The 26518-nt window shown below is 38.0% G+C and overlaps 2 protein-coding genes across 2 annotated transcripts in view; both read left to right on the forward strand.

The window, feature by feature from the left end:
- The window catches only part of sft2d1 (SFT2 domain containing 1), a 29479-nt gene extending 7015 nt beyond the window's left edge, over positions 1-22464 (forward strand). The window contains exons 4-8 of the mRNA XM_065251266.1: positions 2148-2229; positions 6198-6233; positions 6343-6401; positions 12060-12089; positions 21726-22464. Of these exons, the coding sequence (XP_065107338.1) occupies positions 2148-2229; positions 6198-6233; positions 6343-6401; positions 12060-12089; positions 21726-21765 (247 nt within the window). The 3' untranslated portion in view covers positions 21766-22464. The remainder of the gene's footprint in view (positions 1-2147; positions 2230-6197; positions 6234-6342; positions 6402-12059; positions 12090-21725) is intronic.
- A 1708-nt stretch (positions 22465-24172) lies between these two features.
- prr18 (proline rich 18) lies at positions 24173-26455 on the forward strand. Its single transcript, XM_065251260.2, has one exon. The coding sequence runs from the start codon at positions 24903-24905 to the stop codon at positions 25650-25652; it is 750 nt and encodes a 249-aa protein (XP_065107332.1). The 5' UTR covers positions 24173-24902; the 3' UTR covers positions 25653-26455.
- The last annotated feature ends 63 nt before the right edge of the window (positions 26456-26518 follow it).

Here is a 26518-nt window from a genome sequence, read left to right on the forward strand (position 1 = left end):
TGTGATCTGGTTAGGGTTGCTTGGGTAATGCAAGGCCGATGGGTTCATCCCTGAGGGATCTTAGCTCCTTTCATCCAATCTCAATGAGTCTGCATTAAGTCTGCATCAGTGTGCTTCTAATTCATTTTATTTTGCTTATGTCTCAAAGCATAAATTAATAAGAAATCTATATCGATTTATAAATTATGCTAATTGGGACCTTTGATATGTCATCCAATCACTCAAATTAAAATCAATAAGATTATAAGGGTTTTTGCATTTCCTTTTAAAAGTAAAGATATTTAGAAACTGCAACACCCACTAATCTGAGCAGTAAAGGAATTGTCATGTTTTGATGGTTTGTCCAGTAATCAACATTGTGGTCATTATTTTTACAAATTATTTTAGAAATGCAATATAATAGTGGTGTATAAAACCAAAATTAATCATATTGCTTTTATTACATTACAATAAGCCATTTTTATTTACATACAACGCTGGTCTCCTAAGGGCTTTTTATAGCTGTGCGTAGGTCATACTCCATGGCCGCGACTGTCTAAGTTACGTGTCGGTTTTCATTTATACTTTTGCGTCATCGTCCGTGTTGACGTGCAAACACACATGCAGACAGCTGGTAGGCAGTATCCACGCATGTTACCACAGTAGCAGCACGACCGTAAAAGAAGAAGAAGCTTGGCAAGTTAACCCACAAACGAAGAAGAAACAGCAACTTGTTGTGTGTGATTTGAGAAGACCAGCAATGAAGGAAGTAATAAACAGCGACTTTTGTTGCAGTTTGAGTTAAGTCACTCCTTAACTTGTGTTTGTCCTGTTGCGGCTACCGTAGCTTTTCTATGCTTTTCAGTTGGTTGTAATTCACAATCTCACCACTAGAAGCTCACCGCTTGGGACGGCAGTGGTTCAGTGGTTCATGTAGGTTGTCTACAAATCTGAAGGTTGGTGGTTCAATCCCTGGCTCCAACTGACCAAGTGTTGAGGTGTCCTTGAGCAAGACACCTAACCCCAGCTGCTCCCGACGAGCTGGATGGCACCTTGCATGGCTGACACCGCCATCGGTGTATGAATTTGTGAGTGAATGGGTGAATGTGAGGCAACATGTAAAGCGTTTTGGATGGCCATTGGTCTATAATAGAGCTATAAATGCAGTCTATTTACCATTTAGATGCCACAAAAAAATCTACACCGTGGACCTTTAATTGTGTATTTAAGTTTTCCAAAGGCGCATTGTTATACTAGTATGGTGTGCTTCTTTTTGTGAGTATAAGACCATTACAACCGTTTAGGGGTGTAACGATTAATCATGCAAATGCGCGTTTTCTCAATGAATGAATTTGAATAAATTACGGTGAAATACCGGCACATCCGAACGCCAGGGGGCGCTCTCATGCAGAAACTCCCTTTGTGCCACACAAGAAGTAGCATTACAAACGCTATTTCAGGAAATGTCTACACAGGAATATTTATACACTGTTCTTCAAATTGTTTCAGGTATTTTCATTATAATAAAGAATGTTTTAAATGATTTTGTTTAACGAGTGTTGCTTTTTTAAATGCACGTTATAAACGACTCCGACTCATAATGATTTTAGATTGTTAAGGACTTCCTACTGACCAAATGCCGTAATACAGGCACAAGCTGTGCATAAAACAAAGAATCGCAGCCTTGCGATTCAGAATCGATTTCAGACAGGCATTTTTAATGAGGACCGCTATTGAATCGTGATTGAATCATTACATCCCTACGACCGTTTATACCATTAAGTATACCAATACCAATATAAATTTCTTGATTTTTCATCACTTCAATATGTCTACTGTGGTTCTTGCATGATATTTTTTATATACTGAAATGTTTCAGTTTAAATTATGTAATAGTTCTTGCAAGAAAATATTGCTGTGTTTTTTTTTTATATTATATTATTTTAACTATATCATAAAAGATAACTTTTCATTGTACACATTATGTTAAATATAGAAAAAGTATAGAAATCGTTTCTACTATCTATCTTAATACAATGGGTGCTTTGATATCTAGTACACAAGTCTACCAAACATATTTCTTTTCATTTCTATAACTTGTTAGTGTGCTTATGATTTGACTTAGATTTATGGCCTGTGATTTCACCTTTATCTTTGTCACTCTACAGCACCTGTTTTTTGATGGGACCCCTTAAACAACTGAAGCGGATGTTTGAGCCCACCAGACTCTTAGCCACCATTATGGTGCTGGTAAGAGAGCGCATCTACCTCACCCTCCTGTATTAGCACTGACTGTTTAACCTTAAAGTATTGTTCGTATCATCTCTGTTATTTGGGGTTGACCAGTATGTGGTTTTTAGTACCTGAGGTTGATGTCTATAGAGCAGTGTGGCCAATATATTTAGATGAATATGAAGCAATCATAATCTTATGTGTATGCATATGTACATGTAAATGTTTTATATGTGTATGATCATATACAGTCTCTGTATAGCCAGGTTTTCATCTGGCTTTGGCAATATATTGAATTCTCATAGTACCTTATGGTTTTGCCACCAGCTGTGTTGTGTTTTAATGCATTCATGTCATTGAGTCCTGTAAACATAGACTGGTGTTGGACCAAACAGAATGGTTGATTGTGGAATGTTTGGCATGAATTTTAAGTTCATATTGGGCAAATTTCAATCATCGCTATGCCACATCGCTTGATGTGTAGACTCCAGAGGGAGTTTCGCAATTGTGTCTCACATTTTAAAATACACTTGAGGAATAGAGCAATGAAAACAGGATAATTTTCTCTTCATCTGGACTGACTGTTTATGTGACATCCCCTTCCCAAACTGCCCTGTGCAAACATGGAGTTTGGCTATTGTATGTTCAGTTTTAGCATTTCGAACTCATTTGCTGCCATTTATGTTATAAACTTTAAGGGGTGGATCACACAGAATTATTTTATGGCAGTGGCAGATGCATTTTTCAAAAATGGTTTTCTATGGGCAGTTACGTTATGCACACTGTTTATTCGTGCCGACTAGTGCCCCGCATTTTGGTTGCCTCCTGTGCCACGCACTTTTGCAGGAGTGCTCTGAGCGGAAAAGCGCCCGATGTCATTCACCTTGTCCAATCGAATGAGGGGAGAGGCGGGGCTTTCGTTGTGCTGACAGAAGTTTACAGTTGCTTGGAACAACTGGAGACTGTAATCACTCACTGTTTTCTGCTTATACACCTCTCACTCTTGTACATTGAGCTCTTGTACATTTATAGGAATTTTTTTTTTTATAGTTGATACAATTGTTGCCTAGCAACATAAAAAGCTAAAAAGCTGCTTTTTCAAAGTGACCAAAAAAGGCAGCGCCTTGCGTTCCAAGTGTGATTGGCCCCTAACTCAGCATATTATCAGCTTCACTGCTCTCAAGGTATTTCATGGCAATTGAGGACACAAGGGCTTTGGCCTTTTGTAGTCCCAAACTATTGCCGCTTTTCCATTGCATAGTACCCCACGGTTTGGGTCGGGTCAGCTGGCTTTAGGGGGCTTTTCTACTGGGTACAGTACGTAGTACCCGATACTTTTTTTAGTAGCACCTCAGTTGGGGTTCCGAGTGAACTGAGCTGATACTAAAACTTGACGTGAAAACACTCTAGATCACTGATTGGTCTGAGAGAATCGTCACCAGTCACCAGCATTATCGCTAAATGCAATTAGCTTTACCTTCATCCGTGCACTGTCGAGCAAGCCTGTTGTCACCTGTGCTTTGTTGTTAGTTCCCAAACTCCCTTTTAGCGGTGAAAAACATCCACACAGTGTAAAACCTAACAGTTAAAGCTCCACTGTGTAGGATCTACTCCCATCTAGCGGTGAAAGTCTATATGACAAGCAACTGAATATTACTTTCTAGCCCCCCCCATTCGGAACGCGTTTTAACTCGTACGGTGGCCCGGCCGTGTCATGCCAAGGTTAACATGGCTTCCAGTAGCTACAAAGCAAAAGCAATGAGAAAAAAATGAACAATTTGCAATGTCCTTTGCCTGTGATCCATCAAAGCACACAGATTTATGTTTAACATGAAAAAGTCTGATTGTCATGATATGTCCGCTTAAAATCACATACAAAAAGCAACCATGACGGGTTTAAATGGACGCGAACTAATATTATGTCAAAGTACAATGCTTATGTTTTAAGTAAACGTTACATGTCCGTGTATATGTAAGAGCTTTCTCTCATATTGGTGAAAAAAGATCGCGCAACTTTCACACGCTTGTAAAATGAAACGAAAGACACGCAGATCAGATGCTTTTATCAATGAAAGGCTAAAAATATGTCTGTCACCGTGTGTTTGTGCTAGAGGTCAGAAAAGATGAAAAACATTTATCTCAGTACCTCAGATTACATAAATGGGCGGAGAGACGGCGTGTGGCTGTTCGGACACATTAAACCACATGCATGTTTACACTAACAAGTGTTATGCATAATCATGCTAAAGTTAGCCAAGGAACTATAAAACTTCAAGTTTACAACATGGACTGTATAGAAGTAAACGAATATGCTGAATTACCTGTGGAGAAGATATAAAGTGCAACTTCAGTGTCCCTTGAGCCCCATCTTGGAAAACTAACTCCAATAGTGACTTTGGTCTTGATGTTTTTCCTGTCACGTTGTCGTTTAAAATCCCCGTTTCGCTTCCTTGGCGATTTGTTTTAATGTCCTCGAGAATATGTCTTCAACAGGCTTTCAAATCAAAGCATTAGATCGCAGGTTCATCACGGTGTGCGGCTGTTGTCAAATCCGAAGGATTCAGCTACGCAGGTCACAGGCTGGATACGTCATCAAGCCTGGTTTATTTAAATCAACTGAGCATTACATTCGCAATTCATACGCATATTACATCAATTTACAATTAACTAAGAATAATTGTCAGCTTTATAATTGTTAATATTCTGAAATAAGACTGTCTTGATGACATATACCGCCTACTCATGCAACCTCCGGAGGCTTCAGCTATCGGCCAGCGTGAGTGTAGAGAGAAAGCGCGAAAGGCGGAGCTTGAATTTCAGGAATGTCCCTCGTGGAAAACATGGGTTTTTGTTAAGAATTAACTCAATAAAGTACACAGTAGAGCTTTAACTAAACTCAAACCATTTAAGTAAACCGGTTGCATTAGACCATTTAAGTTTTAAAACACATAAACTTAAGTACTGTGAACTTGAGCCATGTGCAATTATGCACTTATATTTAAGCAGTGTGAACTTAAATATAAGTGCATAACTGCATTTGACTCAATTTGTTTAAGTTCACAAGACTCAAATGTATGTGTTTAACTAATGCAACCGGTTTACTTAAATGGTTTGAGTTGAGTTGACTTTAAGGTTTTTCAGTGCAGGTTGAGAATCAGGAACACCATTCCAGTGTTTTCCAAACTTGCGGTTTGTGGCGGGACATTTGCGATGCGAAAATTTTGACTCAAATGAGGCTCAGCGGAGCGTGTCAACTGACCAGGGGTGTTTGTACAGAAACTGTCATGTGAGACACAGGTAGTGATAAACGCAATGTGCAAACATCTATTTGTGGTGGTCAATTTTGATTTTGTGGCGGACTGAGAAATAAATGAATGTATGGGAACGTTTAACACCAATGACGCTCTCACTTGTATGTCGTCACAGCTGTAGGCAGCTTAAATATAACGACAGGCCTATAATCCCTCCCACTGTTACTAAACTCGACGAAAAAGCTAACCAAGCCAAGCCCGTGGGGTACTATGCAATGGAAAAGCGCCATATGTAAGGAATATCTGACGACGGGCACTTGAATTATAAGAAAATAATTCAAACAATTCAAAGGACCAGAGTCAATTATTCCGCTTATACCACGGTTACCACAAACATTGCTCTGGTGCCTATTTTTAAGACACACAAGTTAGGTGAGCGGTTATTGAAAAAAAGCATACCCATGGAACATTTCTCAACCAATCAGAATAGAGCATTCAACAGACCCTTGGTATAAGAGGTTTTAAAGCATTGCTTTAGTAATCCAGAGAAATCACAGCAGCTCTCTATATGACTTCCTCTTTCATTCAGTTTCTGTTCTGTATCTGTTCAAGAAATGAATCTATTAAATTCAGACAATCAAAATGAAAATATAAAGTTACTTAAATTGTATATATACTAAATGCCTTGTGGGTATTCGATAACTGTTGCTTATCTTTTGTGTTGTTTCCCTCCAGCTGTTCCTTGTGTTGACGTTATGTGCAGTCTTTTGGGTAAGATTTCGTCAACAATCATTAATGCTGATGTTTGTTAACAATTTGTCACTTAGAAAATTTACTAATTTACATCAATCTTATTTTGTTTCTCTTTGTGTCCTTTCAGTGGAATAAAAAGGGTCTGGCAATATTCTTCTGCATTTTACAGTTTTTGTCCATGACATGGTAGGTGAAGAACATCTATTAAACATCATTGAAGCAAACCTTTTAAAGGTGCCCTTCCTCTGTCGTTTTTATTGTTTTATACTGTTGTCTTATACACACTGTATACTGTTGTTTTTACATCCAAAAACATCAAAAGCAATAAGTAATAGGCCATTTTGTACCCTGATTTTGAGGCTGGTTAGAGAAATGATCCGTTTTAATGGGCGGGCTAGATTGACGACTTGGAAGTAAACGCCCACTGCTATGATTGGATAACAGTTTTTCGTTCAAACTAACTTTCAATTTAACCTCATGTGTAATCAGTTTAATGTTAAGTGAGTGTCTTAAGACACAGTGTCTTTCTTACACAAGCATATTTTATCATAAACCCTTTAGACACACACACGCGTGTCTTTTATCGTAAAACCACGCACAAAAACACACACACAAACGTCTTCTACATAAACCCTTTGACGCGCGTGTAACGAACGCACAAACACACATGTGTCTTTTATCACATTCGATGCGTGTGCATCATGAATTCGCGTGAATCCCTCTGAAGAGAAATCCCGGCCGCAACTGATAACACATTATACTAAAGTGTTTTACTCACACAAACACGCGTGTCTTTTAAAATAAACCCTTTCAAAGCGTGTGCAGCATGAATTCGCGTCCCTCGGAAGAGAAATCACCGGCCGCCACAGTGACACATATAGTACTAAAGTGTTTTACTCACACACACGCGCGTGTCTTTTATCATAAACCCTTTCAACGTGTGTGCAGCATGAATTCGCGTCCCTTAGAAGAGAAAACACCGGCCGCCACAGTGACACATAAGACTAAGTGTTTTACTCACATAAGCTGCGCCATTCTGTCCGGATCCAATATTGATGGAGGAGCAATGGTTTTTTATCGCAGTCTCTCTTCAAATCCAGCGTTCTTCTGAACATCCAAACATGTAGCAACTGTTATGATTCCCTCGTTTAATAGGAATGATGTCTCTTGACGAAAAACAATGGCCCGAATACGGTACGGTTGACGTTTAGCCATCCTTGCTGTAACTTGTTATGAAAACTAACTAAACTACACGTAATATGTGGGTGCGGTCTTAAGTTGAAGAGCTCATGAATTGTAATGACCTCGATCAGTTCCACGTCACACTGATCAGCTTTTCAAACTGACCTGATTTCTCCGCTTATTTCTTTTCAGTGGCTAGAGCTGACAGAGGAGGTGGAAGTTAATTTTCACATTCACGACACAACACATATCAAAAAATACAAGTAAAAACAGTTTTATGTGGAAGGGCCTCTTTAACTATAGGTGCATTTCCATCATTAGCCCAAATAGTTCAGGGCATATCAAACAACAGCATCAGTGTCATTTTATTTAGAACACATGTTGGTTTTGTACAGTACAATTATAAACCGTTTCCTGTAAAGCCTGTTATATAGTTTGTTTTTTACACTTAGCCTTGCAAAGCTTAGTTCAATTGATTCGAACACGTACACGGCCGTTTGACAAATGGGACAAAAATCCAGCTGTGCACGACTGCACGTACAAAATATATGTATTATTCTGGCGCCAAAATTTGCATCATGTGCACTGTATGTTGACCCTAGCGTACACGTACAAACTAAACTATATTTTCAGCTTTCTGAACATGTAAAAGTTGCAATCTGTAACTTAGACTCATCTTTTCAAATTTTTTCAAACTAATATTTCCCATGAAAACCAACCCAACCACTTATATTATAAATCATTATTATAAGCTTGCCGTGAATCAGGGTTAAGGTAAGAAGACCGTTTTGAACAAAGATTTTTATGTGCTCAATAATTGATTTTAGGTTTTTTTAAATAAAATATAGACTGATTTAACTTCACTGCCATGTTTAAATTGAAAGCAAGTCTTCCTGGGAAGAAAACTGGAAGTAAGGGTAAACGACAAAGCATGCTTGAGCTACAAATGTGATTTATGATCTTACTATGGCCAAAGTGGCCAATCTCCCCACATCTATCAAGTATTTTTGATGGTTAAAGCTGCCATCTTTAGCGTACTATTACATATTAGTGGTTTGAGAACAAGCGGTGACGCTACCCACACACGCTGGAGAACATTTATTTATTTTGGCCAAAAAAATGGGAACTGGCAAAATATAAATTAATTAGTGATTGTTGACAAAGTTGACAATCTTTTAAACAGGGTTTTCACCCTATTTTGGGCTTACTACCACCAACAGATTATCAATACAATTTCAATGTAGGGCTTAGTGTTCAGCTGACGCTGTTGTGTGATGTTGCCATGCAGTTAAAACTCACGCCCGGGGTCATTCATGAAAATCAAAGGATTTGAATACGTTCTGTTTGTACATTACATGTTAATTTTATTATTGGTTAACATTAGCTGGACATTGTATTTCTGTAAGCACTTAAAACACAATTAAATCTAATTGTTTATCAACACAGCACTCATAAAATGTCCACTGGGTAATTACCAATTTACTAAAAGTAATATGGACTGTATGTTAATATTAATATAAATGTATTTTTAAGGCAGAGGTAGCAGATTAGCTAGTTTGACTTATTTAAACATACCATTACCAAGGTAGAACCCCTTTGTCTTTAAGTAAACCAGCTTAAGGGATTTAACATTCATCTGGCCCATTTTTCTACATCTAAGATAAAAAACGATAGTAGTAGCTTCAGGTTGGTCGTCCAATGCATTGTTGTTTACCTTTTCTTCTGGGTTTCTTCCCAGTGCTTTTGATTAAAACATAACATGGTGATGGATTTTTTTTATTACTTCACTGGAGCACAATGAAAAAAACACACAAACAAAAGCAGTATTAAACACTGAAGCATGTGTCCATCATACATATTGTAAGGTTGACGGTTGACGCATGTTTACCTATAGACTTCACGGCACTCCTGCACCCCACCTGCCATTGACTATAAAAACACAAGCCACAAAGGTTAGCATGTCATTCTGCTTAAGCAAAATAAAATCAGGCACCGTAAAGCCAAAGTGTTTACTGGACATCAAAATAATAAAAATTATTTTAAAGCTGCCACTGTTATTGGGCGATGACAATTATCTCAAACAATTGATAGCTGGACAATCAGTTGACCTGGTGGTTTTTGTTTACAATTTTTAGGAAACTTATTAAAACGTTAAAGTGCATTTGAATATTAAGATTGGATGGAACAAAAGAATTTAAAACAGGGAGAAAATAACCTGTCTACATCATCTGATAACCATCTTATTGTCTTTAAATACATAAACATGCTTCACACAAGTTTCATATAAAGATTAACAGTATCCTTCAGTATCAACATGTGTGCATACGTGTGTGTGCGTGTTTGCGTGTGTGTGTGCGTGTGTCATAAAGCTTATAGCTAAAGTAGCTAAATCCCTCAAGTAGCTAAATACTGTCCTGAACAGTTAAGTAGTAATGTGTGGTGTCGTGCATCTCTCTAAAACCTGCTACCTGCTACAACACTTCTACTGTTTTAGGTTGATCACTAGGTTAATTGAAGTTTGCATGCAGTTTGCCATCAGTGTCTAGTAGAAATGCACTGATTGCAATTTTCTTGGCCAATTCCGATTTCCAAATTTTCTGTAATTGTGATGTGCCAATACTGATTTTTGCCTATTCTGATTTTCTTTCTAAGAACTATAATTGACAGCATATAGGCTACAAACAAAAATCTACTTTTCTTTAATAAAAAAAAATATTTTTGTCTTAAAAAAACATTAAACTTTGCACTTATACCCAAACTGCATTAAATTACATAATCTTTCATTTGAACAGATCTCAAAATAAATTGCTCTCAAACATCTTGTTAGATGTCCAAACTATAATTGACAGCATATAGGCTACAAACAAAAAACAAAAATACTTTTCTTTAATAAAAAACTTTATTTTTGTCTTAAAAGAAACCATTAAACTTTGCACTTATACCCAAACTGCATTAAATTACATAATCTTTCGTTTGAACAGATCTCAAAATAAATTGCTCTCAAACTCTTGATAGATGTCAAAATATCAGTTGGTTATGTGGTTATAAGCATATTTCCTAGTTAGTATGACATTTATATTGATCATGCTTATGAGCAAAATAAACAAGCAACATGCAGTGCATTCAATATCTGTCATTCTAAATACTGTATATACAAAGTCCATTTTATGTCTTTTAGTTTGTAAACAGAAATAAAGCAATGTTTTTGAAAACCGTGCATGTGCGCAGAGCTACGAAATTTAAGATCACAAGGAATCCCGGAGATGAGTGACGTACTGTAGGAGGACACTTGCGAATTAATAAAATATCTTGAAATTAAATTAAACTAAAACATGACAAAAAAGAAGTCTTTAGATGCAATGTACATTATTTACAGAAATAATCTGACATTAAATAGATCTGAACATCAGCAACTTTATTATTGAACCAACATGGTTCAAACGACGGATGTGCGGATGTTTTTTGGGAAACAGTTTCTCCAACTATGCATCATACTATGGTGGTTCAGCAGCCAGTTATGCCGTTTTTTGGGAGATGCACCCCTGAGTAGAGTGGAACTAGTGGAACAATATCAACATGTTATTTGCGGATGCGGGGCAGGAATCAGTATAGGCATGTACGGACTGAACAGGTGGTTCGGGTCACAGTCTTTATGTTAAAGTTTTCTTTATATAGATCAAAATAATTTTTACATTAATTCAGTTTCTTCACATTTTGAGCTGCATAAGAATTATAAGAGGGAGAAAGAGCATTCACCGCCCAGAATGAAAGTAACTGTGAGAAGCAAAGATAGGCAGTGTTACCGTGTCACTAATGCAGCTAAACAGAAGTGGGCAGTAAAACTAATCTGATCCTCTAAGTGTGTCCTGACCCCTTCACATGGCCATGAGCAGAGCACAGGTGCAGAACCAGGTGGACTGAGCTCCAAGAGAAGACAAAAGACCAATGTTTTACGTGTTTGCGGAGTGGCTTTTATTAGCTGGGCTTTATTGGTGCTAAATTATTTATGTACATTCCACACATGTGTTTTTTATCACCGAGATAAAAATGAATCTTTGCATTATGAACGTTTATAAAACATATATTATGAAAGACAGACAGAGAGGCTGCCCAGTTTTACTTGCATCAGTGGGTCAGATTTTATTGGCCATGTAATTGCTGTCAGTTTCACCATCGGGACGTTCTTTTCTTCCACACTACAGTATGTGTTACAGACCACCAACAGTCTTAATCGTACAACCATCACTCTAGCAACCACATGAATGAAGCATGTATGAATGGGGGTACTGGGAAATATGAATTCCTTGACACCAAACAGATGCATCAGTGATGCCAGACATTTCCAGGAAACGTTAGGGTTTCTCAGAAATCACAAATCCTGTTAGAGTTTGTTGTTTTGTCTTTTAAACCCTTATAAGGTTTTATGTGTTAATGAAATCAGAATACATCATCACCCACTTTAAAAATGATTTTCAATATGGTTGTTTGTGATAACCATGCATACACACACAGGGGTTTTATCATTTTATCTGTTTTTCTCTTTGTATTGATCATCATTTTACTGTTATTTTTATTTTATTTTTCTGCTTTAAAAAAGACTATTGTTAAGCATTTAATAGGACATTAGGCATTAACACTGTGTATGTGTTTGTGTGTCTTTAGGTACAGCATCTCTTACATTCCATTTGCACGGTAAGTACAGAGTACATAATGTACATCATCTCACCTACATGTGTTTCATACTGTTTTTTTCTTATGTTATCTTTTAAGTGAGCATATACATTTTTAGTAATGTTTATAATAATAAACAACACCAATGCATTAAAGGCAGGATCCATGATCTCTGAAAGCCAATGTTGACATTTGAAATCGCCTAATCAAACAAGCCCCTACCCCAATAGAATCTGGACCTTCTTTTGATAGACCCGCCACACACATACGCAACCCAGGCAACGATGTCATAGTAGACACGCGCACCTTACTGTTGATTGGCTACAAGAGTTTTGGTAGTCGGCCCGCCGCTTTTCCAAAGCGTTTATCAGAAATCGTGCACTCCGCCTCTAAAGAGTATAATTGCCAACAAGGATTTGAGCTGTTTATTATTGCCATTTAACAAAGCAGCCTTGCAGATCTCCTATAACAGACAATACTTTGTATTTATGTAAATGCACAACTGCACAAGTTTCTTCGCTTGCCAAGGAAAATCATACTACCTGTAGACCAGTGTTAAGGGCCGTTCACATTATAACTTTAACGATAACTATATTAGCGCCCACACCACTGAACGATAATGATAACTTTATGCTAATTTGCTCACAAGGTGCAGTACTCGCGCAAAGCATTTACCTTCAATGTCATTAATATTATTGCATATTTCCTTTAATAAAAACATTTGTAAATGTTCATGCGCCATTCAATTTATAAATTTAATTTACATAGCGGGAATTACCAGCATTTTCATATCTCTAAACAGTGAATAGTTTGTGTAATCTAATATCTTACCTTTTCGTATAGTAAGTGTAGTAGAATAAAACATTATAAAGTTTAACACCTGTTAATTTTATGTTATAGACCTCATCAATAAGCTTCTCCACAGTGTCAGTCATTTCAAATGCGCGTGCACTTTAGATTCAAGCTGATTTGATTGGCAGTCATTGGTTTACCGTTCAACAATTGGAAAAGATTGCCAAGCAAGTGATCACAGTGATATCGTTCCTTGTATCTTTATCTACATCTAGTATGTTGTCCTTAACTTAAAGGTGCTCTAAGCGAATTGAAGCGTTTTAGACCATAAAACATTTTTTGTTACATACCGGAAACATCTCCTCACTATCTGCTTGCTGCCTGTCCGCTGATCAAACTGTAAAAAAACGCGATCTTTGTAGACAGCCCAGGCTTCACAAACGGCAATATCAACAAATGGCCAAACCTAGCCAGCACAAAACAAAACAAAGTATTCCAGCCAATAAACGGCAAGAAGGATTTGGGGGTGGGGGTTGGGCGCGTTCATGAAAGCACGGAAGGGAGGGGGAGGGGGAGGAGTTAGCTACGCTCTGTCTGTTTGAAAACAGTTCAAACATCAACAGGAAGTGACGTCGCACATTATTCGCTTAGAGCGCCTTTAACACATCTCTGTGTTATTTTTGGAACACACTTTGTGTTGTTTTAACACATCTTGTGTTGTCCCTTCTATTTATTTGAACTCAAAATCAACACGAAATGACACATAAGGGGCCCTATTTTAACGATCTGAAACGCAAGTGTGAAGCGCAAAACGCAAGTGACTTTGTGGGCGGATCTTGGGCGCTGTTGCTATTTTCCCGGCGGGAGAAATAACTCTTGCGCCAGGTGCAAATCAATAAGGGGTTGGTCTGAAGTATTTTCATTATTCATAGGTGTGGTTTGGGCGTAACCTCAAATAAACCAATCAGAACGCTATTCAACATTCCCTTTAAACGCAAGTGCGCAAGTTCCATGGCGGGTTGCTATTATTATGACGGATTTACCAGGCGCACGCCAGGAGCGGTTCACAGCCGAGGAGACCGACGTTCTTGTAAGAGCAGTCACAGACAGAGAAGTTGTTTTGTATGGGGATGGGAGAAACCCGCCCAAATCAGCTTCGGTTAAACAGGCGTGAGAGGAAATAGCCACAATTGTCTCATCAGCTGGCATCCCCATCGCTGCGCCAAGCGCTACAATGATGTCAGGAGACGGGGGAATCCCAAGCTTGCCAGCATAAATTGGCCACGCCGTGTAACAGGAGGTGGATCTGCCTCTACACAGACGCCAGCAGAGGACAGCGCTGCGTCCCCCTCACCGCTGAAAGGGTTTGGGGGCTTTGAAATCGGACCCAAGAAACGCAAGCAAGGTCCAACCCCAAAGAACACTTACAAATCAAGTTCATATACATTAAGGTTTCTTATGAAAACATTTTAATGATTATTTACATAAAATAAACATAATACAGCCACACAACAAATATGAAAATATTTTAATCTTTATTTGCATGAGAATTTTTCACCACAATGCTCACCACTATGATTCCCCTTATCTCATGTGTTAATATTTTTATTGTAACAATTTATGATATAAATAACTGTTGCATCTGTGTAGATTAGATAAGCAAAGTGTGTGCGCGTTGTGCACGCTATACATTATGGTCAAGCATGCGCCCTTAAAATAGCATAATGAACCACGCGCAACGCGCCACTGACTTCAGACTAGTTTTTTCTGGTCAGTGGTGCAATTGTTTTTTGAAACTGAAAAATAGTATCAGGGATGGTTTGCGCCGGAACACGCCTCTTTTTTGCGCTGAACCGCCCAGGGAGCGCAAGTTCATTCCCTAATTTGCCGACGTGCGTTTGTGGAGGGAAAAACCCGCTGTGCGCCGGTGCAAAATATGAATGATACATGCGTCACTGACAAAGTCAATTGCGCTGGGTGCAAGATAGGGCCCAGGGTGTTAAATAGGATAACACAAAACAATGTGTTAAAATTAACACATCCTTTCTTCCTTTAATAAAAACATTTGTAAATGTTCATGTGCAATCAATTGCATAAATTTACACAGCTGGAATAACCAGCAAATGAGTGTATGGCAACAAAAGCAGAAACCAAGAATAACCCGGACCATGACATCACTGACAAGCGACCCTATGTAGAGGGGCCAAAAGTTTTTTAAAAATACAAATTATTTGGTTTTTAAACATTGTTAAAAACATTTAGGGTAATGCAAGTACACGTGAAAAAATATAAAACACTGCTAGTAGTTTTTGGACATTTTAACGCTAAAATCTTATATATTGTGGGTTTAATTTATCAAGTATTGTTCTATACTGTATTTGGTCATAGATTTTAGGCAACATCTGCTGAAAAGACACATGGCCACTCCCTTGCATTTATATATTATTTATGCTTATGAATAATAAATGCAAATGTACTGCATAACCACTCCACTTTGTTTTAATGCTAGAGTTAGTTTAGCTTAATATAGCCTAATAATAATAATTTAGTACGTAATGTATGTATGAATGTAAAATGCTCTAAAGTTAACTGTCAACTGACTGCCTGTTTTAACCCCAAACAATCCCATTATTACAATGTGAAGTTTGTCTCCAAATGGCAGCGTGTCAGACTGTGACACGTCTATCTTTTAGTCAATGTTTGTAAGGTAGGATTGTGTTGTGTACACAGGGTGAGCTGAATTACCAGAATGAAAACATGTTGTTATTTACTCATGACCCTACGTCTGTTGGGCTTTACCATATGGCACTAATCCCCTACTGTAGGCACTAGTGTCATACAAATGGCTCTGTGTTTTGCGGTCACCATCCACCTCAGCTTAAGCAGTTTACGAGAATAGTGATGGTGTGCTGTATATTTGTTAACTGAGCTGATAATAATAGCAATTGAATTTTGTCTGATGTTACACCTAAGTTTTCTGAGGTCAGAAGCCGAGGAATACTCATACCGGTTACTCATCCTAATCTTGTTACATTCTTCTGTTGAACACACAAAGATAAGTATTTGAAAATATTCTATAAAAACAAGAAGCGTTATTAAATCAAAGAGCCAGAGGCTTCACTTTTCATGACTAATGAGGCACACCTGTGTAAAACACTTCACGTTGTACTGTATGGCAGCCAAGATTAAGTCAAATTACTAAAAAGGAGTTTCTATAATCTGATGGTGCATTCCCACCAGCCGCAGTAGTAGGGCTGTCAACGAATATTCTAAATTCGAATATATATTCGAATAGTTAAAAAAAACTAATTTCGAATATGAAAATTCATATTCGAATAAATTATTATTATTTTTTTAAAGCCCGCGGTAGTAGAGGCGTGGCTGTCTGCTTTGTAAGTGGGCGCACTAATGCGCCTGGTTCAGGGACAGTTCACAGTAGTCACACTGTCTGTCACTGTTAAAAGTTGACGCGTCTTGCATGGAAAATGGCAGAAAGTCAACCGCAGCAGAGAAAGCGATTTTAACCCCCAAAAATCTAAAAAGCTATGTCTGGAAGTACTTTGGATTTTGGTCGGTAGGAGGTAAAATTGTTGAGCCGCGAGATAAAGTTGTTAGCATACCATTCAAACACTAGCAACATGATGTCACATCTCGAAAATGTGCACCCAAATGAGCATGGCATCTTGTACACACTGCATATTAATTCGTTTGTCACTTCAACTTTTAATGCTTAATCCTGTTCTGTACACACACACTTCAGTAATTTACGGGACTGACAATCGCATTCTACAACCGCATTAACTCCCGCAAACTGCAGTGACAACCGCGTTTACAGAAACTTTGCATAGTGTGTAGCCAACATAACTAAAATGAACAACTAGTTAATAAAGTTTTTAAACGTGCATCATAGACATGACAGGTCTCTCTTCTGAAGAAATAAATTATTACAAGGGGGAAAAGTCTTCTGTTTGCGCGGTACAGAAATCCATAAACGGTTAAGCGCTAAAATGGTATGCGAGTACAAAAAAGACGAGGACCTGGCAACACTGCAAGAGCGCGCGCAGCCTCACAAATGCGTACAATACACAACGACACGACAGAGGTTTATTGCAAAACATAATGCTGTTTAATTATTTTCATCAAAGCTGTGAGTGATAAGCATGTGAGACGGCAGACCGTTGCTATGGTTATCTCCGTGTCAATCATCATATTTTCACATTTAAATGCGGTTGTCACTCCTGAAAGTTTGCGGTGTGTACAAGACCACAATGTGTGGAACTCCAGCTAAACAGTCACGTCTTAACACTTACTTTGCATCGCCCGCCACAAGCTATTTGTCTGCAACACAACAAGAGGTCATAACGGAGAAATTAATTTCGTTCATTTGTAAGGACATGAGACCGATCAGTGTCGTGGATGGAGCAGGCTTCAGGGAGTTTTGTCAAGCAATGTATCCGAGGTACCATATCATTTTGATGTCTCTTGATTTACTTGTTTTGTGTATGTAATATACGTTGTCAAATATGTTTAAACTTAAATAGATTACCTATAGAAGTAGTTATGTCTCTTTATATTAATTTGTCCTGTTATTGACGTAATGCGTCGTTAAACGTCTTTGAAAAAATGGGCAACCAGATATTCGAATAGTTCGAATATTCGTGGGTTTTTTAGGGAGAATATTCGAACGTCATTTTTGAGCAATTTTGACAGCCCTACGCAGTAGAGGCGGCAAAAACGTGCTATTCGCGCGTAGTTGGACGCTTTAACATTTGAGTTCACTCGCTTAATTCGCGCATGAAAGCCGTGCGTTAAATTCTAGTCATTCGAGACATTCACGTGGAAATTCGCGTCATGGGAGGGGCTGTTGTGACTCCGCTGAGACTCCGCCACTCAGCTCGCTTTCTATAATCACGTCACTACTACAGCAAGGTCCTGACTGGTTAACGTGGCGCGGAAATCCGCCGAAGTTCAGATTTTTCAACTCACGCGTTTCCCACGGCACCGGTCAATTCAACGCTCAATTCCACGCTCCATTGGTGCCCCGCCTTCCGCGCCATTTGCGCCGCAAGATGCCTAATCGCGTCTTTGCATCAACTTTACATGTAAATCACTTGCGCTTCCCGTGTCTACCGTGTCAGGTGTAAACCCTGCATGAGACTATGAGTCTGTCTACAGACTATCTATGTATATGCAGTGGCGGCCAGTGACTTCTTTTTTTGAGGACGCTCGATGCAAAGTTCGTCACAACATGTATGTAGCCCTTCATGTGTGTGGTTCGTAATTTCAAAATATGTGTTCTGCGCGTCAAGTGATCCTATGTGCATCGCGTGTCTTGTCAAAATAAGTGTTTTTTCATAAATGGTTTTGATGCGTGTGCAGCAGGCACTTATTTTGACAAAACGCGTGATGCACATGGTTCAAATGACGCAACAAACACATATTTTGAAAACACGAGCAACACACATTACACTCCGAACTCTTATTTTGAATTTGCACCCCTCGGAAGAGCAGTCACGAGTCGCCACTGTGTATACGTCCAAATTTTTTATTGAGTCAGGGTTTCCAGATGGATCCAACTTTTTGGGAGCCACAATCCGCTATTTTTGGAGTGGATAAATCTAAAACCGACACCCTTACTTCTTCGTGTATACAGCCAGTCCATATATTTTAGCCCTTTTCTCACACAGATTACAGAAAATAAACGTGTAAATTTTCTTATCATCAGCTATTTCTCTCTGGAGAAACCAGACGTGTGCATTTATTTTCTGATCTGATCATGAACTTGCGCTGTTCTATGAAGCTGGCGATCGATCTCAGTTTCAGCACAGATAGTGAGGAGCTCCCTGATCTTTGCATTATTCCAGTTTGCACACATGTCTCGTCTTGAATGTTGATCTGTATTTAAAACCCCAGTGTCAAAGAGCTGAACAGTAAGTTGTTGTGATGACACATGCGTCCTTACTACGACACGCCCCTAAAGGCATTGTTTCTGCCATTTTGTTCACACCTTACACATTTCTGGGGGCGACTCCATGTTTACAAAGAGGAAAAAGATTGGATTAAAAAAATGATGAGATTGGTAAGGCCTTAAAGAATGGTGATGGTGCGCTGTATATTTGTTAACTGAGCTGATAGTGGCAGCAATTGAATTTTGTCTGCTTCTGACCTTTTACGTATATAGTTAAGCCATTTACTCATCCTAATGTTGTTACAATCCTGTATGGTTTTCTTTCTTCTCTCTGACACAAAAAGAGAAAGATTGTATGGAAATGAGGAGCGTTAATGAAATCAAGGATTGAAACGACAATGAAGAGGGTCCCCCACAATAACAAAAATGATCTTATTTATGCAAATTATTTAAAACCTTACTGGTTTCAGTCAAAATGATAAAGGGGAGCACAAGTAGATTTAGAGGAAGACCGTAATCTGAGACTATAATTTGTCCTGTCACAGACAGACTATAATTAAAATCAAAGAAAGATGTAATGTGAGCATTAATATTATTAAATCTCTTTACCTCAAAGGGTGGCCCTCACCCCAATTTGATCTGAATCTTTGAACAGGAAAGAATACACATGCTAACCCATCTTCCTGTTCAACCAAAGGTGCTTGTGCATGTTTCTGATACCAGTCACACCATCCCCCATCCTGACACACATTCTCCTTCAGGAACCTCTTGGAAAGGGAAACAAATGATTCCTGATTCCCTCTGTATTCCACCTGCTGCATTTCTCTCATCTACAGATCAAACCTTTCACCCATCTCTCTCTTTATCTTCGGATGATTCATCTTTAGATAAACCCCATTGTTTCATTGTTGACTGTTTACCTTAAAGAACCCACACCCTTCAACAAGCTCAGTTATGTTGTTGTTGTTATGGCGCTTTAAGCTTGCGTTAGGGCTCTTTTCACTGTTTTTATTGGATTAGCGAGAGCTGCCATCACGTCATGAGCTGTTTATCACAACAGCCTCGGTTTTTAACATCAAGATGTTTTCTACATGAGCAGGTGCTTTTAATAATCTACTATGCGTTTTATTATGCTTTATACAGGCCGTGTCATTTGAGTAGTTTTGTGACTTTTCCTCATCTTGTGACTTTTGAGTATTCAAGCGTAAGACGTTTTCATAGTTGGCAAAAAGACATTAGAGTTGGACGATTCATCTCTCACACAGGGACAAATGCTGTTCATCTGATTGAAAAATAAATGCATTATTATGAAATTATATATCAAAGATTATTAAAAGATAAAATAAATTTGATATGAGGATGGTAAACAATAACATAACATTTGTTTTTAGTGGAATAATATGCAAATAGTTATCCCATAACATCTCTGCATTTGCATAATTTGTTTTTCAATCTGCTGTCATTTACGTTGTGGCTTATTCAGCTGTTTTTAAGAAGATCCAATCCACCCTCTGTTAAGCTAGGACATCAGTTGCTCCCATATTTCATCAGAAAGCAGAAGTAGTTAATCATCATTTATTTATGTGCTGTATGTGCAATGCTTTTAAGCTTAACGCCAAACTCCTCATCTGATTACGGCCGACATGTGGGCGAGTCTAATGCAGGAGGGACGCGTAACGTCTGCAGACGTTCTGCATTTTTCTCTTTCTGTCTTTACTCTTACGAATTCTCTGTTACTCTTGCTTTTAACCTGGACCGCTTTTACGCCTCCTCCACTTCCTGTGAATTTTGAGCGTGACAAAGTCTGCATAGCAACACATTTAGAGAGGTGACAGAAACAGAAGAGAGAGGAAAGGGGCGGAGGCTGAGGCGGGAGGCACCGTGACCTTGTTCCACTGTTGCCTTGGAGACCGTGATGGTTACCTCATCCCTTCGATCCGTACTAGGGATGGGGGATATAGTAAAAATTATATCCTGATATTTTTCAGTCTTTTGATGATATTCAGGTCCTGTCAGCATTTAAGTATTTGCAGTGGATTGGCTTAAAGGCTGGTGTTTAATATTGTTATAATCTAAATAATTAAGACACTATTTTCTATTTATTTATGTTCATTTATATCTACTAATATTACAAGACAGTGATAAACTACAATACTCATTTGTAAAAAAAAATCATGGGATTTTAACCCAGCATCGGATTAAAAAGGGACAATCCCAACCCGTTGGGTTGTAATTTAACCTGGGCTGGGCTGTTTAACACATTTTTGGGTCAAATGTAAACTTTCTGGGTTTATTTAACACGTTTTTTTAACAATGCCCAGCATTTATTTTTTAGAGTGTACATACATATCTTATGTTATTTATCTTTGCTAGAATAAAAAAATCATCAAAGCCAATTTTACTTCTGATAACCAATTTAAAAAATATTTTGTGGCTTGTACAAAGGTGTTGAACGTGTCATTTACATGAATACACCATTTAATTGCAGGGAAAAGTTTAATTTAAATGTAATTAAAAAAGAAAAGTAAGTGTAAAAGTAAAAGGAGTGTAAGTTACTTAATTAAAATAACAAAACAATTTTGTTATTTATCCAATGGATTGTTTTTATATGAAACTTTGAGTACCAGCAAATAAATATAAATATTCTGTAAATTTTCTATACAAGAAGGGCTGATCTAATACTCGCATGTTTTTCTTTCAAAGCAAAATAAAATATTCAAAAGCTCCGCCCAGCAACAAAACAGACATCTGATTCAAAACAAATCTTGTTTTTAGCAATAAAGAATCAAGTCGAATTCCAAAACAATAAACAAGATTTACAACGTGCTTTAGGATTAAATATTATTATTACTCTATATACCATCTGTTTCTTTAGATTTTAATATCAGCCATACATTCTGTAACCCTCACTCATCTTTATTATGAATCATAAACACTAGTTGTTTTTATCTTCACAGAGAGGCTGTTATGAAGTGCTTCACCTCCTGCTTGGGCTAAACTATCCAGTATTTCATCTGATATCCTGCTTTGAGAGAGTTAATACGTCAAATATGACTTTTTCATTAAATCTCTGTCCCTGCCACACTGTTCTTCTTGATATTTAAAATCATTTCCTATATGTCTTAAAATACTAATTTTAAATACATTTGTGAATATTAAGTGTGCTTATGTTAATGTTATGTTTTTTTTTTCTTTTTAAGGCTGTTTTGTTATTTTTATTATTTGTGTGGAGAGGTAAAATGGTTTAAAGGGTTAATTCACCTGAAACTACAAATCGTTTATCACTTACTCACTTTCACGTCATATCAAACCGGCATGATGCTCTTTTTTTCTGCTTAACTTGAGGATAACTTCAAAATAGCTTTGTTATCTGTACAGTGTAAATGAAGGGGACTGAGGCGGTCTGCTTTTAAATCCTTTTGTTTTTGTGTTAATATGGATTTGAAACAACATGACGCTAAGTAAAATATATTTCAGGTGAACTTATCCTTTAAACAATGCTTAATAGTCGATTTACTGCCAGTTAAACCAAGTGAACAACAAGTGCATTAATATTATAGTATCATGTTTATGAATGAAGTCGGGTATTACTGTTGACTTTTTGTACAGACAAACACATTTCTACCAAAAGCAAAAGAAAAACATTTTCATATGATGAAATGTTACAACACACCAAATAAATGCAATATTCCTTGAGTACTGCCTGTTTCATAATTTTTAAGTGCCATGCTCTTCTGGCTGATGTGTAGCCTACTACTGAATAATGATGTGTGTCATTAGCCCAGGGCAAAAGAGACAGCTGTCTCTCGCCACACTGAATCTGAGATGATGATGATATTCCATGCTTTTCTCTTTCAAGAAACGATAAGTTCCTATTTTAAACCCTTCTGATCATCTCCCACATGAGCAGATACAGGTTGTTCCTCCAAGCATCACGTGATCTTAACATGACCTAATAACCTAGAGCGGCTTGTCTGTTTTTAGACGAGGAGCCTGTGCTTCCGTAGATGCGGTTTCCATGACAACTGTCGGAGTGCTCTGCTTTCTTGAGCATCCCTCCTCCACTGCACACTCCTGTTGTGCACAATGCTGATCACGTGACCATAATTAGCATCATGTGATAGTGGACCCTATCTCCGGAGAGGATATAAAATGTTTTAGATTTACATTAGAAAAAAGAGAAAGATTATCAATGAATCACAACTGAAATGTCAGCACATGGCTTCAAAAGAATTGTACGGTGTTAATTGATACATTGCATGAGCTAACAGTTGATTTTTTACACGTGCCTTGAAAAACGAACAGAATCGTACACATTGTAACACGTGAGTCAAAGACAATACCGATAAATCGGGTTTTGACTTGAAACAGTGTCTCTAATTAAATTCAGCAGACGATCAGTCGATATCGCTTGTGAAAATTAGCATCTGTCTTTGTGTGATGTTAAACACTAGGATAAGCTCATTGATTATTTTCTTCATCATATTGAGCCTGAAACACTTCTCAGTGGCTGGGTGCCGTAGCAGCTGTCGCTGTAAAATTATAAATAGTTGAAAAAGAGGACGACAAATCAATAACAAAGAATGCAGTTTGTTTTTAACCTTGGCTGTGCTTTGCCAAGGTCGCCAAGGAGAAAATATAGACAGCCAGCCAAGTAAGAACCATTAGCCGGATCTTAATTATGAAGCTGCATTCCAGTACACTTCTGTTTAAAGAGATGAACAACACAAATCTCAGTATCTGAATATTAAACACTTAAAAACAAACAGACTTGAATAGTATTTTTGTCTTGTTTTCAGTACAAATATAAAAAAATTCTTAAATTAAGATGTCTTTTCTTGATGAGCAAATAAGTTTAGTTTTTAGACAAAAATCACATAAAATTTAAGTTAATTTGTGCTTAAAAGCAGCAAAAAAAATTGCCAATGGGGATCTTGGACTTTATTTCTTACACTGCAAAAAATGATTTTCAAGAAAAAAATTCTTAGTGTTTTTGTCTTGTTTTCAGTAAAAATATCAAAAAATTCTTATATTTAGATGCTTTTTCTTGATGAGCAAAACGACCATAGAAAATAAGTGTAGTTTTTAAACCAAAAATATTAAATGTAAAGTGATTTTGTGCATAAAACAACCAAAAACAATCTGCCAATGGGGTAAGCAAAAAATCTTGAAATTTTTTTCTTAAACACTAAATAAATAAAAAAAATCTAGAAAATTTTGCTTACCCCATTGGCAGATTTTTTTGCTTGTTTTATGCACAAAATCACTTTACATTTAATATTTTTGGTCCAAAAACTAGACTTATTTTCTTAGGTCGTTTTGATCATCAAGAAAAAGCATCTTGTTTAAGATTTTTTAGATATTTGTACTGAAAACTAAACAAAAATATTAAGAAGTAATTTTTTTGTGTGCTTAAGACATTTTCGAAGTAAAATCAAATTTGTTGGGTTGGAATTTATTTCAGTTCAAATTTATATATGTAGCGCTTTTCACAATTGTTCATTGCTACAATGGAATAGAAACAATAAAAATGACAGAAAAAACAAGAAATAAAAGCATGGCAATTGTAGAATATAATGGCTCAACCCAAAACTTTTGAGTCAACCTGACCTAAAATCACCAGCAAGCACAAAGAAACACATTTGTCTCTCTGCTTCAACTAATACCTCCAAGCCAATCAACCCAATATCTCAAGGTTGTTCTTTAACGTATGCTGGGTTGTTTTAACCCTTTGCTGGGTTCGAAATAAACATTTTCTGGGTTAATGTAACCCATCGGCTGGTTTTGCCACAATGATAGCCCAGCATTTTAAGAGTTTATCAACAGTAGGCTTTGTAAAATTTGTATTAATTTTGTTTAATGCATTAACATTCATGGTTTTACATGTGCCATGCAATATGGTGCCACCTGACCTGGGAATGTGTGAGCATGCCTTTGTTGTTTTTACCTTTACACAGTAACCACGCCCCTTCCGTATAAACCTACATAAAGCTTGCGGTTGCCCCGCCCCTTGTCAGTCTAGCAGTGAGATGTATGGCACGATGGACCGCTGCGTCTGACACCCAAAGATTCAAGCGAATGGACTTATTTTTCATGCCATTTACGCACCGAACTCGTTGTTTTACTCGTTGAAAATGCCTTTCCCACCGATAAACCTTCACTCACGGATATCCTCGCCAAGAAAGGAGCTATTCAGGAAAAAGAAGAGCAGAGATAACGTCGCGCCTCCTCAGAGGACGGGAGACGACAGGGAGTCGGAACAGAATAAACTGGAATCACCGTGGCCATCGGCACATTTAAAACAGCACGGACGACATAAGTCGACCCGAATCCCTCCCGATCCCGAGACGGACAGCAAACATACGTGGTTGAGCGTTCCCAAACCAGTGGCTACCTCATGCGAAAGCGTCCCGCGATCCAGTTCTGGCGAATCAAGCCATAAATATTCCTCCAGGACGTCTTTAGCGAAAGAAGAAGGCGAACAAGAGATCCACTTCTCCCTCAGCCTGACGCCCGAAGCCATCCTGGTCATCCAGAAGCGCAACCTGGAGAAGCAGATGATGGCCAAGCAACAGAAGTGCTGCGCGTCCGCGGACCTGAGACACCGCCGGGTTTTTCCGTCCAGAAGGGCTCAAAGCAGCTCGAATAATAAAAGCACCGGGCCTGTTGCCAAACTGGAAGGTGCCAACGATATCAGCACCATTGTGAAGATCTCTCTCCTCAATGATCAGCATAAATACGATGATGTGGAGTACGAGGAGGAGGATGGAGACGTGGACGAGACCGTCATGAGGAAATGTAAAGAGTGGCTGAAAGGCGTAGAAAGCGCTGCTGCGTTTGGGAAAGTTGATAAATTGTCGTCGTTGCCTCATCTGAAAAGTTGATAACCTTCTGGAGTGCTTCTTTCTTCAAGGTCCACTGTGAAGACTTCAGTCCAGATGTTATATCTCAACACAAAGTCACCTTTAAAAAACAATGACCTCCAATGCGGCGTTCGCAAAGAACGCGTGCCAAAACGCGCCGGTATCGATGCGCGTTTGGATAAAGATGAACTGATTTAACTTGAAACGCCGTCTTATAAGGGTACTTTAAATGTTTTTTTTTCGGGTGTATGGTTTCATAAAGAATCTTTGACATCCACAGAACCGTTTAGTTGTAAAAAGGTTCTTGTAGTGGATAAAGGTTCTTAATAAAAAGGTAAGAAGTGATTTTTTCTAAGGGACCCCTTTAGCGTATTTATAATCAAGTGCGCATCTAAACGCAAGAATGTGCCCACATGCGTCAGCTTTCTTATGGACTGCAATGTTTTAGTTGATCACTCAGAGAAATTTTGCAGGATACCTTTACACATGGACAGAAATGGTAGAGTTTTGCACATTGCTATTGTTTTCATTCTTAAAGACCTGGACTGAATGGGAAAGGAGTCGCTTCAAACTGTGGAGAAATAACGGATTGGGGGAATGGAAACAGTCTTTATTTTGTGCCAGAAAACAATTAGCTATTTAAGACGAGTTTGTCTTATTGACACTTCATTTTTTTACTAAATGAAAGTGCGTATTATGGACTTAAGGGCATGTTTGATTAAACCATCTGTACAGTATTTATTTGGAAATGTTGAGGTGTGTTTATATGCTGTGTGTTGTTTCAAGTCATTTTTAAGGGTTATGATAATAAAATCGAAAATGACTGTTAATTTGTTTTCTTTATCAAACGTAAACCACAAGATATGTGAATTTGATTTGAGCAATAT

The sequence above is a fragment of the Paramisgurnus dabryanus genome, chromosome 20, assembly GCF_030506205.2.
Source record: "Paramisgurnus dabryanus chromosome 20, PD_genome_1.1, whole genome shotgun sequence".
Lineage (NCBI taxonomy): Eukaryota > Metazoa > Chordata > Actinopteri > Cypriniformes > Cobitidae > Paramisgurnus > Paramisgurnus dabryanus.

Coding starts and splice junctions, on each gene's coding strand:
- prr18 (XM_065251260.2), top strand. CDS start 24,903: ATGCCTTTCCCACCGATAAACCTTCACTCACGGATATCCTCGCCAAGA.